Source organism: Narcine bancroftii, chromosome 4, assembly GCF_036971445.1.
Source record: "Narcine bancroftii isolate sNarBan1 chromosome 4, sNarBan1.hap1, whole genome shotgun sequence".
NCBI classification, from domain to species: domain Eukaryota; kingdom Metazoa; phylum Chordata; class Chondrichthyes; order Torpediniformes; family Narcinidae; genus Narcine; species Narcine bancroftii.
The window spans coordinates 170,672,456-170,688,383 of record NC_091472.1 but is presented as its reverse complement, the minus strand read 5'-3'; the positions used below and the strand labels follow the sequence as shown (position 1 = coordinate 170,688,383).

Here is a 15,928-nt window from a genome sequence, read left to right as displayed (position 1 = left end):
CGAAAAATGGCCAAACGAAAGACAGAAAACAGGACCTTTCAAGACAGGTGGGAGGCAAACTCTGACCCCAGAGTTTGATGAACTTGCATCTAAGAAGAGATGCCAAGTATCTGGTTTAGACCCAGGTGCATCAGAGTAAATCACAGTGTAGCAAGCTAAGTTTGGATTAATATTTTCTTTGGTTAACTTTGGACTGTTCATAGTTGAAAGATTGAATTTTCATTGAAGCAAGTTGTTATTTTTTTGACTTGTTGGCTTGTGGAAAAAAATACATTTAAAAGGAGCTTAAAGGCTATAGAGAAATATTATTTATTGAATATTTTATTTCTCATTTGTTAATGTTTCTTCTGGAAATAGTTTAACCAAAACTGTTATTAAACATTTATTTTAATAAGAAAAAGTTTAACATTACATATGTTGAAAGAAGAGAAAACATGCAAATGTTGAAAATTTTCAATAAATATTTAGTTTGGCCCATGACTTAGTCCAAGTTTTTAATTTTGGCCCTCTGTGAATTTGAGTTTGACACCCCTGCTCTAAAGGATGAAAATAAAATAGAAGATTTTAAAAATCTCAAATAAATTTACCTAAATTAAACATAGAAGATCAGAGTATTGGCTGCTCCATTTTCTCTGATAGCAATTAAAGAACCATTGGATTCATTACAAAATAATAAGTCCCTGGGAGAAGATGGCTTTCCCTCTGAATTTTACAAAGCATTTAGAGTTATTAATTCTTCATTTTGTGGAATTATTAGGTCAGATGGGAGAGGCGCATGATTTACCAGAATCATTTAAGACTGTAATAATAAGTGATTCCAAAAAAAGGGAAAGATCTTTTAAAACCATCATCATATAGACCTATCCTGTTATTGAAGGCTGATTATAAAATAATATCTAAAATGTTAGCAAATAGAATAGCTAAGTATCCACCTAAATTAATAAATAATGATCAAACTGGTTTTTTTTAAAAAAAGGAAATCAGTAGATAATGTGACAAAATTAATGAGTATAATATATTTAGCACAATTAAGAGAAGAACCAAGTCTTTCAATTACTTTAGATGCGGAGAAAGCGTTTGATAGATTAATAATTGGATTTTTTATTTAAAGTATTAGAAAATTTTGGGATAGCACATGTATTTATTAATTGGATTAAAGCTTTATATAAGGGACTTAAAAAGCAAAAGTGGTAACAAATGGCCAAATATCAGAATCTTTTTCATTAACTTGATCAAGTAGACAAGGACACTTTGTCACCTTCATTGTTTATTTTAGCAATAGAACCTTTGGCAGAATTGATTAGATCTGGAAATGAGATAAAAGGTAGAAAAGAACATAAGTTTGGGGGCAATATTATATTTGACTGAACCAGAACGATCATTACATAAAATTTATTTAAGATTAAAGGAATATGGTGTAGTATCTGGTTATAAAATAAATTGTGACAAAAGTGAAATAATGCCTATGGTTACAGCAAATTATACACAGTGTAAAAGTGACAGTTTAAATGGCAAACAGACGCAATTAAATTTTTAGATATTAAAATAGATAAAAAATTTACATAATCTATATAAATTGAATTATACGCCTTTGTTGAAGAAGATTAATGAAGATTTAAAATGATGGTTTACCTTTACCTTTAATAGGTAGGATTAATTGTATAAAAATGAATACATTTCCCAGAATGCAATACTTATTTCAATCATTACCTAAATCTATATCATGAAAATTTTTTCAAGAATTCAATGTGTGTAAGGAAATTTATTTGGAAAGGGAAAATGGCGAGAGTTGCACTAGAAAAATTAACTTGGAAATTTGAATTACAAGGGTTACAACTACCAAATTTTAAAAATCATAGGGCAGTGCGATTGAGATTTCTTTCTACCTTCTTTGAAGAAGGAGAGAAACCAGCATGGATTCAGATAGAATTTCATAAATAGGAAAAGAAATTCCAGAAAATTTTATATATAAATGGAATGATAAATTGTAAAGTGGAGTTAGATATCTTTTTCTTTGGCTTGGCTTCGCGGACGAAGATTTATGGAGGGGGTAAAAGTCCACGTCAGCTGCAGGCTCGTTTGTGGCTGACAAGTCCGATGCGGGACAGGCAGACACGGTTGCAGCGGCTGCAGGGGAAAATTGGTTGGTTGGGGTTGGGTGTTGGGTTTTTCCTCCTTTGCCTTTTGTCAGTGAGGTGGGCTCTGCGGTCTTCTTCAAAGGAGGTTGCTGCCCGCCAAACTGTGAGGCGCCAAGATGCACGGTTTGAGGCGATATCAGCCCACTGGCGGTGGTCAATGTGGCAGGCACCAAGAGATTTCTTTAGGCAGTCCTTGTACCTTTTCTTTGGTGCACCTCTGTCACGGTGGCCAGTGGAGAGCTCGCCATATAACACGATCTTGGGAAGGCGATGGTCCTCCATTCTGGAGACGTGACCCACCCAGCGCAGCTGGATCTTCAGCAGCGTGGACTCGATGCCATCGACCTCTGCCATCTCGAGTACTTCGACGTTAGGGATGAAAGCGCTCCAATGGATGTTGAGGATGGAGCGGAGACAACGCTGGTGGAAGCGTTCTAGGAGCCGTAGGTGATGCCGGTAGAGGACCCATGATTTGGAGCCGAACAGGAGTGTGGGTATGACAACGGCTCTGTATACGCTTATCTTTGTGAGGTTTTTCAGTTGGTTGTTTTTCCAGACTCTTTTGTGTAGTCTTCCAAAGGCGCTATTTGCCTTGGCGAGTCTGTTGTCTATGTCATTGTCGATCCTTGCATCTGATGAAATGGTGCAGCCGAGATAGGTAAACTGGTTGACCGTTTTGAGTTTTGTGTGCCCGATGGAGATGTGGGGGGGCTGGTAGTCATGGTGGGGAGCTGGCTGATGGAGGACCTCAGTTTTCTTCAGGCTGACTTCCAGGTCAAACACTTTGGCAGTTTCCGCAAAGCAGGAAAGTTAGATATACTCCTTTGTTAAAATATTTTTTTAAAATATGGAGTAAAGTACATTTTACAATGGGAATGAGAAATTATCAGGTATCAAGAATGATATTAACACAAAATAAACTTGTACCTTTTACAATAAGTAATCAATCTTTAATATTTGGTTTGGGGCAACTAAAGCGGCATCATCTGCAAAGAGTAGTTCACGGACAAGTTTCTCTTGTGTCTTGGTGTGAGCTTGCAGGCGCCTCAGATTGAAGAGACTGCCATCCGTGCGGTACCGGATGTAAACAGCGTCTTCATTGTTGGGGTCTTTCATGGCTTGTCCGTGAACTACTCTTTGCAGATGATGCCGCTTTAGTTGCCCATTCAGAGCCAGCTCTTCAGCGCTTGACGTCCTGCTTTGCGGAAACTGCCAAAATGTTTGGCCTGGAAGTCAGCCTGAAGAAAACTGAGGTCCTCCATCAGCCAGCTCCCCACCATGACTACCAGCCCCCCCACATCTCCATCGGGCACACAAAACTCAAAACGGTCAACCAGTTTACCTATCTTGGCTGCACCATTTCATCAGATGCAAGGATCGACAATGAGATAGACAACAGACTCGCCAAGGCAAATAGCGCCTTTGGAAGACTACACAAAAGAGTCTGGAAAAACAACCAACTGAAAAACCTCACAAAGATAAGCGTATACAGAGCCGTTGTCATACCCACACTCCTGTTCGGCTCCGAATCATGGGTCCTCTACCGGCACCACCTACGGCTCCTAGAACGCTTCCACCAGCGTTGTCTCCGCTCCATCCTCAACATCCATTGGAGCGCTCACACCCCTAACGTCGAGGTACTCGAGATGGCAGAGGTCGACAGCATCGAGTCCACGCTGCTGAAGATCCAGCTGCGCTGGATGGGTCACGTCTCCAGAATGGAGGACCATCGCCTTCCCAAGATCGTATTATATGGCGAGCTCTCCACTGGCCACCGTGACAGAGGTGCACCAAAGAAAAGGTACAAGGACTGCCTAAAGAAATCTCTTGGTGCCTGCCACATTGACCACCGCCAGTGGGCTGATAACGCCTCAAACCGTGCATCTTGGCGCCTCACAGTTTGGCGGGCAGCAGCCTCCTTTGAAGAAGACCGCAGAGCCCACCTCACTGACAAAAGGCAAAGGAGGAAAAACCCAACACCCAACCCCAACCAACCAATTTTCCCTTGCAACCGCTGCAATCGTGTCTGTCTGTCCCGCATCGGACTGGTCAGCCACAAACGAGCCTGCAGCTGACGTGGACTTTTTTACCCCCTCCATAAATCTTCGTCCGCGAAGCCAAGCCAAAGAAGAAGAAGAAGAAAGAAAGAAGAATCAATCTTTAATATTTGGTTTAACAAAGGAATTAAGAGAATAAAAGATTGTTTTCAGGGCACAACTTTAATGACATTTGAACAATTGAAAAACAAATAAGGAATACAAAACAATACAATTTTTTTTATTATGAATTAAAAGCATATTTAAAGAAAAAAATTAGGACCAGCTTTGGTATTACCTGAACAAAGTTATTTAGAAAATTTAATTACAAATGTGTCTATTAAAAAGTTTATCTCAATTATGTATAAAACTTTTCAAAAAGGAATGTATAAACGAGGAGTTCATAAGTCAAGAATGGGAGACAAATGGAGAAACCTTGCTAGAACTTTATCGAGACAGTATGACCAATATAATAAATATTCTTTATAGGATGGTAAAATATTTTTTACATCAATTATGCTTCTCAGAAATTAAATGGATTGAATTTAAAATTTTCAGATAAATGTTTTAGATGTAATCAGGATATAAGTACTTTTTTTTACATTCTACCTGGATTGTCCAAAATTAAGACCTTGGATAGAATTGGGTTTATTTTTAGAACGAGTGATAGAAGTTAAATTTCCACAGGATTCAAATATTTTTCTACTTGGGAATATATTTGGTACAGAATTGGAATTGAAATTAAATAAATATCAAAAAGGATTTATAAAGATTTCTCTAGCATTGATGAGGAAATGCATAGCAGTAATGTGGAAGTCTGATGTTTATTTGGGGATGGGTAGATGTCATGCTGAAATACATAGTTGTATACCACTCAAAGATTACATAAATTACGGAAAGATTTGGGAACTATATCTTCAAATTGTAGGAATTAGGTTGTAATCACCCAACCTAGGTCTTCCGATTCCTTAAAATCAAGATATATTTTGCAAATAGTTTTATTAACTTTTATTATTATTCAATAATGCCCAGATGTTTCCTTTCTTTTTTTCTTTTGAGACTGAATTCTATGCGGAGATGGGGGTTTAAAATCATTATGTATTAATCATTAGTATTTTGAACAAGACAATTATGTATAATTTTAATTCATATGTGAAAATTTAAATAAAATTTTTAACAAAGGGCACTTTCATCAAGAAAAAGTCACAGTTGCAGATTTCCTGGAAGTTTACCTTCCAGTGAGTGCTACCTTCCTTTCTGCTATTGAAAAGTTCACCTCTATTCATGACTGTCAGTGGGATAGGATCTTTTGTGAGGCCTGTAGCCCCTTTTTCACTGGCATCCTGTCCCAGGAATTAACTGGTAATTTACTGGGGCAAGGCCCAGTGTAAAAGGAACACTGAACGCCAGAGTCAAATGGCATCATTTCATGCTGGGGATTAACTTACTTATATCCCAGTGTGCTGATTAAAAAATAGTGGAAAAGGGACAGCAGAAAGTCGCTCGTTTCCAGTTGAAGATGGAACACTCCGATCCTCGGGGATGAGTTGTGTTCAGTGGAAAAGCAATTAGTGTCGCAGTTAATGGTGGCCTAGTAAAAACAGCAAAAAGAGCTTCCTATTCCAGGACACTGAACAGCCAATTAATTGGGATGTCAGTGGAATAGGGACTATTGATGCACTCAAGGACTTGCATGTGTCATGGATAGTGGCAAGAATCTGGACCTCCTGTGCTCTTTCTACCTATCATATTTCCTTTTTGATAACAATTGTTTTGTTCAGACTTTGCCTTTTCACTATGGACTTGGTGGAACTTTCAATCTGAAGTGTCTTTGCAGTCAAATAGCTCCTGGATATGCATCAATCCAGTCCTCGTGTTTTCTGCCAAGACTTGAAATATCTGTTCACAGATACTAGCTATAGAGAACTTTGGGTCTGTCCAAATGCTGTGCAGCTCCCATTGGTTGGGAATTATCAGGTTTTCTGTATATACACTTGTTTTAAATGCACAGATTAAAGGAATGAATAGGGTTGTTAGTGTTGTAGGAGAGATTATCTGGTCAAAGTAATTGTACAGTCTTGCAAATTTCCTGTTGCATTTTGTTTTTGCATGTGGCTGGTTAGCTTGCTGAAATTAGGTTCTGTTGTCAGCTTATACTTGGTTTATTCAGCCCAACCCAGTTTACAGATTTTGTGACTGCAGTAACTCCAAGAACAGAATCCTCTTCATGGGTTTTTAAATATTTGCTACGTCATCCTTTGTGGATGGAAAATTTAATTTCTTTGAATTTCTAAAGATAGCAGAATTGTTCAGAGCATTTCCTGAATAAATTTGAATGTGATTGGAAATTAACTTTGATCTTCAACAAACAAAAATCTTTTAACAGATTTAATGCATCTTTAGGTGAGCAGATTTTGAACAAATATCAGGGAAATCCAGATGAATGAATAAATTGATGGTTTATTTCCTGTGATATCGGAGGACACCATTCATCCTACTGAGTCTATGCAGGCTTTCAGACCAATTCCATTAGTCCCGTTTCTCTATTTCCTCACACGGGCTCATTAACCTCTGATACTCCTGCCATTCACTCACATTGGGGAACTTTACTGGAGCCAAATAATCTTTAGGAAGTAGGATGAAACTGGAATGCCCAGGGGGTAGACGGTGACAGGAAAACGGTGCAGATACCACACACCACCCAAGGTTAGAATTGTAGCTGCATTGCTGGAACTGTGACATCTGCACCATATGCAACACCACCTTGCTGCACAGACATGACCATTTTTTGGTATCTTGGAGATCAATAAAAAGAGGGAAGAAATACCTTATTTTTATTCTTAATAATTTTGCCTTCTAAATTTAAAATATTAATTTTCTTTACTTGGATCTTTAATGTTTTCAGTGAGCTTCCATTACTAATGTGTGTATTATCTTTCTTTGCAGTTAAAGAGATGGTGGACAATCCATATGATACACGGTCTGACAGTTTTTACTTTGTGGACAGCAAGCTGATCATGCACAACAAGGCAGATTATGCATATAATGGAGGACAGTAGTGAATCTGTGCTAAAAGTGTATTTCAGCAGCGACATCTCCCATTCATTGCACTGATAATGAAGAGGATGGCTTTTTGGCTGTGTGAATTAATGACCTTTTATCATTTCTATGCATTCTGCACCAGAGGGAAATAATTCTGTTAAGTTTTCTAAGGTGATTCAGTCTTTGAGCTGGATATCACACATATTGATGTATGTAATGTTTCCTGTACCTAAAATGAATGCCTAGTTGTGATGAAAGATTTTCACAAGATAAGTTCCTATATTTTTCTGTACTTGTAGTAAAAGATTCATGCCACTGAGTTTGAACATAGCCTTGCACTATGGTTGAGTGTGGGTGGAAGACTCTAGAGCAGTGGTTCCCAACCTTTTTCTTTCCACTCACATACGACCTTAAGTATTCCTTATGCCATAGGTGCTCTGTGATTAGTAAGGGATTGGTTAAGGTGGTATATGGGTGGAAAGAAAAAGGTTGAAAACCACTGTTTTAATTGTACCTAATTGACTTGTTATGTGCAGTGTTTCATAACTCCACAGAAAATGGGCTAATGACAATTTGTCTTGAGCAAAATATTTCAGTAACAATTGGGTCGAGAGCAGTGCTTCTCAACCTTCCGTTCCCACTCACGTCCCACCTTAAGCCATCCCTTACTAATCACAGAGCACCAATAGCATTGGGATTACTTAAAGTGGGATGTGAGTGGGGAAAAAAAAGGTTGGGCACCACTGCTCTAGAGGTAGTTTCCTTTGAGGTCCAGATTATTCCCCATTTAAACAAGTTATTATAGGCTGATTAGCCTCTTCCTTTATGTTATAGTGCACATTTTCTTAAAAGAAAATCATTTACTTTATGAACACTGCAATACTTTGTATCTTCCATGGAGCAGTATCCAAGACCAAACTTGAATATTTACCTGAAACTACTTATTTATCATCAGCTAGAGTTTGACCTATCAAATAATTAGATGCAAAGATTTTTGCAGTTGTTATTTTTACATTGACATTTTTTCACAAAACTTGGCTGTCCTGGTTTTCAAATCAGACATTGTATAGCTTTGTTTTTAAGAAGCTGATCTTATTTGGTGTCCAAGACAGCTTTTCATCTTAATTGTTAATGTGAGTAGCAAAATCAGCACCATTAAAGACTATTTATAGTATTACTGAACAACATAGTTTTGTGATGGTCCAAACTGTTGTGAGTTGCGAAAAGTTTGTGGATTTATTTAATTTCCTTGTTTTCCACATCTGTTACAAATCTTCATCCAGCAAAAAAAAATTCACGTGTGTGTGATGAATGAAAATTGATATCCAAAATTACATATTCAAAACAGAAATATAATATTGGTATCATTAATTTTCTTCATAACTTAAACTCTATTCTAATTCTGAGGTTCTGTACCATAGTTGACTACTCAGAAAACTTGGTTTATAAGGGATACAATAAATGGTCACAATGAGTTAAAATGTACTTTTAAGCTTATGCCTAATTTCTAAATAATTCTATTGACTTGACTTGAATGTATTTACCAATATTGTAAGTGATTGTTACAGGCACAATTTAGATGAGACTGAAATAAGTTCATATTTCTTGGTTTGTCTGCTTTAAATTGTAAGAACTGTTAAAGCTACTTTTAGCACACTAAGCTTAATTTTATGTATGTTTAGTATATCTGCCTACAACTTGACCCATTTATTAATGTTATAGTTTGTCCCATAACATTACCTCTTGATTACTGCAAAATCTTTTATGGCTTGGCTTCTAGACAGAAAATGGCTGAGAATTCTAAGCCTATGATTTCTCAGAACTAATTGCAGACTTTGAAGATATTCAACTTCTGAATCAAACTTCAGTCTGCAAGTGCCAGAAAATTATTTTACAAGTACTTAGCGTCTTTGCACTGATATTATTCTGAACGTAATATAATCTGATGGACCCCTTTTCACAGTCATAGATTAAAGAAGCTGATCGGGACTGTTAGGAATATCATTTGGGTTAAAGGGTCTGGCCTTGGATTAGATGTAGAGTTGCTTTCATTTGGGCTGGGAATGCTTTTTTAAATTTAGATAATATATACGATAGTCATTGGTGGGCATGATTATTTGCTTAATGTATTGGGATGGTTGTTTCACAACTTGGTTGATCTTAAGAAAATATCTGAACACGTTGGTATTACAATATTGCTGTCAGTATTTTCATCAGATTGTTTTGTTTTTAAATAGGCAATCTTGGCATCAGGCTATTGTTAGGTGCAGATGGAATGGAACAATGTTGATCATTTCTTGGTAGTTTTAAAGCATTTTAGTTTAAATAGTGAGTGCCGATTATGTTGACTCGAAGAACTTTCTCTGTGTGATTTTATACTACCAATAGTTATATGTTACTTTCCACCATTGCATTATGGTAGTTTCCCCTAACACTTTCGATGAATCCATGCCAATAAAGTGTTGATACCATTAGCACTTTTTATGTAAGCACAGCAGAAATGATTATGATTTACATCCCTTGATGTAAAATGCAAGTTTAAATGGGTATATTAGGAGTTTGGCACATCATTTATCTTGGCAAAGTATTGACTAAATTTCAATTTACAACCTTTCAGTGTTCTTCTCCAATCGACCCTTTTATTTCCATCTTCTGTTGCTGTGTTTTCTATGTACCTACCAGCAAAAGAAAATCCCCAAAGACCAAGTGGACGCCACTGAAAAAGAAACCATAAGGCAAGAAGCTGAAATATGGAGCTACTTAACTAAGGGCCTATTCATTGCTGAGCTGCATGAGATGGTGAAGTTGGCTGCTTGCAGATTGTTGTTCTAGGTGGAAGCTAAAAGTTAATTTTGGTTTGATCCCATCTTTTGTTAGCCTAGACAGGTAGGGAAACATCTGTTTCATGTAAATTTTCTGTCTATGGTGTTCATTGATATTTTTGCACCGTTTTGTATTTTAACCGTACTTCTGATATCTGATCTACCTCTGGCAAAAAAAATTGTAGACATTGGGAGTAATTTTGAAGAATTACTTGGCATTGCTAGGAAATCAGAAGTAAATGTCCAAGCCGTGTTTTGTTTTGCTTTTACTATGAGCTGCTTTGTACAATAAAATTCAATGTGTAGCATCTGCTTGGCACCTCTACAGCCTTTTCTTCCAATGGCCAATTAAAATTTTGAAATATTTATTCAACATTGAAATACCAGTATTCTTTTTGTATAGACTCAATATTCTTTTTGTATAGATTCTAAATGAGCAGTTAAGTATCTGCCTCCACAAATACTTTTAACAATTGCATTTTTTTTTTCCATTTGGAAGTATCTGACAAGCTTTCTGAAAGAGAGAGTTTTGCTCTGTCAGCTTCTCATTCAATTTACCGTCTAAATGTTTTGTGAATTGATGCACAATTTATTGTCTTCAATGTGGAGTGTTAGATTCTCCTGTACAGTTGCTGCTATTACAAATTCTCATCAATGTTATCCTTTTCACCTTAAATGTGGGATGTTTTCCATCTTAAAAGATTTGAGTTGATGCCACATGACACTTTCTTTATTCTCCACCATGAATTATGTGGTATCCTCACTGGATCAATTTATTTAACCATGTCCTAATATTGTCTTATCCAAAAGAGAAGAATGAATTTTTTTTTGCTCTTTTACAGGTCTGTTTATCAAATTGTTTTTTTTTTTTTAAAAACTGCAACTGTATGATCAGCAGCAATTGAAATTATAACCCGAACAGTCACGAGCAGTTTTTTTCAGCTGTTGGAAAATTATTATACCATTCTGTGATGTACATTGATTTTAGTTAACAGCATTTATTTTGATGTCAGAAAGAGTATTTTTTAAAAAAAATCATTGCTTTAGAAAGAATTGGTAAAGGTGTGATCAATGATCCCTAATGCAGCTAGAGAAGTGGAGTAGGCTAGCTAGTGTTCTTAAATCTTATTCTTGTAACATGAACTGAAAAGAAAATTTGGTGATGGTTATCATTTCTATAATTGTATTAGGATATTGCAGTTGTTTGTTGTGCTTTCTCCCAAGTTCCTTAACATGAATTTTTCACTGTAACCCAGAATTGTTTTTGTGTCACAGCCATTACAGTAGAATATTGTCTTCAGTTGAGCATTACAATTCTTTCATTAATAGAACACCAGAAAACAACTTTGCATTGCTCCTCAAATGAAGCCACAAGTACATGTGATACAACCTAAAAAAAAATGCTTGCTTCATCTGCAATAACAATTCTTGCTTTTATTTTGAGAGAAAATGGAAAGAGGTAGAGATGCATCTGCCCCTGAGTTTCTTAAATGCATTGATATATAACCTAACTTCCTAATGGAGTAATTCCCACCACTTAATTCTGAGCATCTTGTTTACGTGTTATAAGGTGAGATTCCTGAACTCCAAAAATTTTTTTAAGAAACTAGAGATGCTTAATTCTATTGGGTAGAAGTACTGAATAAAGATTAATTGAGTGAATGGTGAAAACATATAATGAAATCATTTACAATTGTTTATCCTATTTACTCAGAAATTCATCAAATATGTAATGTCTAATCTAGATCTTTGATCTGATATACTTCCTTTTTATATTAGTCTCCTTAAGTCAGTTATCTACCACAGAAAAGATTACTGCATTCAGCCTTCCATTTGATTTTATCGTATTGCACAGGTTTCCTATTTTGCCATGCTTGTTATCTTTTTTACCCAAGTCAATGCAAAATAGTGTGAACTAAAAAAAAAATTTGTACAAAAATTTTGATTTCCCCCCCCTCCCCACATGCCCTTGAGAGAATCACTCAAAAGAAAAAGTCTTGAAGGCACTGCAGTGGAGCTCTTCTCACCAGAGGTAGAAACCCGATCCATTCCAAGATGTCCATCACAAATTTGAATAAAATGTGGAAAATAAGTCTGGTGTTGCCATTACAAAAGTTTCTGCATTTGTATGAAGGTCAGAAATGAGTTCAACAAAATGAGTGTCAGCTCCCACCCTAGCCAAAGCTTTAAAAATATGCTTTTGGCTAACAGGAGTCAGACTTTTGCCAGATCGACAAAGACTACTGCCACTTCTTTGTGCTTCCTTTTGGCCCCCATCATTTAAGTTGTTAAAAATGGCAATGTTTTGATTACAGCTGAGGGTGGTAATGACAAATCCATCCTAACGGCTGTTAAGTTTCACTGCATCACCTGGACATTTTGCCAAGATTTTTGTAAATATCTATAAAAGGATAAATCAACTAGTGATAGTACATCAATTATCTACATGCTGCAATTTACTGGCATTGTCATATTTTGAGATAAGGACTGCCCACCCAAAGTGTCCGGGACCACTGGAGTATTTTAAAATCTAAAATTTTGTCCATTCTAAAATCTTGGATGAGATCTGTTATTCACCTAAACAATCAATATGAGGGTTATATTTTCCCATGTCTGTCTTTAATGCTAAAAATTGCAAACTGAGATGCAGTTCGAAGATTTCTAAATTGATGGGACAACTGATCTCAGCTGGGCTAATCAATTGCCCAGCCAGGCCTTTCCACTCTTTATTACACATTTCTTGTATTCTTTTAAAAACTTTCTTAGGTACAGGCCTCTTCAGGCCTGAATTAAAATCATTGTTTCTGGGCCTTCTTGTCTCCTCCTCTTTTAATATTTCTAATCCTGATCTTATTCCTTACACATATTGGTTCAAAGATTAGTTGACCTATCTAAAACTTTACTACAACTAACTTTGGTGCCAGTTGCATCTCTAGCTTCAAAAAAATCCATTTCATCTAAAAGTTGACAAATTCAAAAGCCCATACTAAAAACATACAAAATAAAATCAGCAAGAATTTCTACAATTCCATCCTCATTTTGATCATTTTCCTGAGATTTATCCTTATTAACCACATCATTATCCATCGGGTAATTCTTATTTTAAATTCAACTGTTATCTGATACTCTTTTGTTGGATTTGTCTCAAGCTCTAAGGCAATAAAAACATTTGTTTTTCTTACTTTGAAACTTCTTTTGCAGCTCCAACAAATGTCTGGTCCTCTGACTCCATTGATGACACCCTGCCTTTCTCCTTAATGCTACTAATCAGTAGTTGCCTACTAGGGTTCTCTACTGTGCAGGGGGGAGGGGGAAATGTGTGTGAGCATGGCGGTTGTGCTGACCAAGACCTACTTTCTTGAGTAAGCATGAATCCCTGTACTCAAGAGTTTAGGTCAGCTCCTGACTCATTAGGCTTCTATTTAATGATTGAGCAGCACATTTACCACTATCATGTTGGATATCTGTCTTCTCACAAAATGTTTATTAAAGCTATTAAAAGGACTAAAACCCTCATGTATAATTAAACCTTTACTAACATGAGGAAAGCAATACCAAGACTGCTTTCTTGTATGCAAGAAAAATCCATCTGATTATGTAATCTTACAATAATTAACTGGATTACTGGCTTTAGATGACTTGATCTTCCTACCTATCTATAGATCTGGGGTTATAGTGAAAAGGAGAACGTAAAATCAGTTTGTCTCTTGTAATTTCTATTCAATGAAATTAAAGGTGTTTAAACTATACATGTAAATTGAAAGCTTGTTTTTTATGGGCTATTTCCAACAATACTTAAAAAATTTAAATGTTTGTTTAAACAAGCCGCAGATGCTAAAACTAATTGGGAAAGCATGCAAAATAAAGCAGTTTGGAAATTTGCTTGATGGTGGTATGATTAACATCCAAATCTCTCTGGTGTTTCACTTTTATCTTACGGAGCTTTTTTTATTGCTTCAGTGTTTCATCAAAACTTTATTCATTCCATTATTGGTACCAAATTGAATTAGTGATGTGAAATGTATTTTGGGGACTTTTATGAAGGGTAATAAATGTCACTGAGTAAATCATATATTTTTGAATGATAATTTGTTTAATATTTTCACAGGAAATATAAGATACATAAATTCACATCTGTGACTGGATGCTTTATAATTGCATTAGAATGTTGAACTATTTTGTAACACACTGTCGTCTAATTTTCATGTTTTAAAGTGATAGGTGGCTTGTTTGTATAAAATATTATTTTGTCACCACAGAAGAGTAATAAAGATGTTTGATTTTCAACTTTGCATTTGCTAATTATGGAACCTTCAAACTCTGAACAGGATTCTGTTGTGGGTAGGATGATTCACTGTTGGATTCAGTAACTGGAACGTGTGCGGATAAAAGAAGCAAAGGTGGAGATTGACAAGCAATACTGCTAAAAATATTGAGGGTGACTTGAGGTGATGAGCAGATCCTTACATCTCATTAATGGAAAGAGTTAACGAGATAAAGCTGAAGGTAATGCCAGGACTCCAATACATCTTCCAGTCTTTGCCAATACCATTGCCACAATCTTTTTTAAAGGCACTGAATTACAGTATAAATAATTTTTTTTAAACTTTATTTAAAGATTTTATCACAGGAATAAAAAGAAAAATTACATTTAAAGAAAAGATATAAAATAAAATAATATAATTACAATACAACATTAATAACCTAACTTAATTCAACCTAACCCCCCCCACATATACAAGAACTAAAAAAATCTATATATAAAAAAACCCCCACCCTTCCCCTCCCCCAAAATAAAGAGTGAAGAATTAGTAAAATTAACAATATTATATTAAAAAAACACAAAGAAAAAGAAAAATATGACAAATAAAAATAATTTTAAAAATTTATCAGATCTAAAATATCACATCTAGGAACATACTTAAATCAAACTTAATTGCATATACTTAACAAATGGAGTCCACTTCAACTTATAAAAAGACATCTTGAATTGAAAAAGATATCCTTTCCATAATTAAACAAGACTTCATCTCTAAATACCACCTATCCAAAGTTAGTATATTTCTATCTTTCCAAGTAGACGCTATACATTTCTTGGCCACTGCTAAAGCTAAATAGATAAAAGAAATCTGATAATCATTTAATCCTAAATCAATTAATGATTGCATATTCCCTAATAAAAATATATCAGGATCTAATACAACACAAATATTATATAATCTATTAAATATAGATTAAATACCTTTCCAAAACTGTTGCAATCGGTCACAGGACCAGACAGCATGTAAAAAAAGTACTAGCTGTCTGGTCACAACGAAAACAACAATCTGACTTACTAAGACCAAATTTTTTTAAAATTTTCTGGTGTTAAATATAATTGATGTATAAAATTATAATTAATCATCGCTAATCTAGCATTAATCAATTTCCAAATACTGTTTGGACAAATTTCCATCCAAGCTTCTTCAGCTATTGTAGAACCTAAATCTTTTTCCCATTTCAACTTATCTTTATCCCAATCTTTCTTACTTTCATTTTCTTGTAAAATACAATACAAATCAGATATATACCCCTTTTCTGGTATTGAAAGTACATATTTCTCAAAACTAGTTTCGGGCAATAAAGTCATTTGCCGACCACATATCTGTTTTACAAATGATCTTAACTGAATACAGAATTTCCACTAATACCAAATTTCTTTTGTCCTTCAAAAAAACAATCAGATAAGTTTTTTATTCCTTTCCTTTCCCATTGTTTCAAAGTGATATTGGAGACCATAAAAGGAACAAGTTGATTATTATATAATGGAAATCGCCCAGACCATTTATTTTTAAGCTCCATTTTATCAAGTTTACTCATCTATAGATTCAATAAATGTTTCAATATTGGT

General features: G+C 35.4%; 1 protein-coding gene across 3 annotated transcripts in view; it reads left to right on the top strand.

The window, feature by feature from the left end:
* The window catches only part of unc119b (unc-119 lipid binding chaperone B), a 57,303-nt gene extending 42,978 nt beyond the window's left edge, over positions 1-14,325 (top strand). For 2 of the 3 annotated variants that reach the window (XM_069932961.1, XM_069932963.1), the window contains exon 5: positions 7,121-14,325. In XM_069932961.1, the coding sequence (XP_069789062.1) occupies positions 7,121-7,233 (113 nt within the window). In that variant the 3' untranslated portion in view covers positions 7,234-14,325. The remainder of the gene's footprint in view (positions 1-7,120) is intronic. The other variant, XM_069932962.1, reaches the window with a different exon arrangement.
* Positions 14,326-15,928: the final 1,603 nt, after the last annotated feature.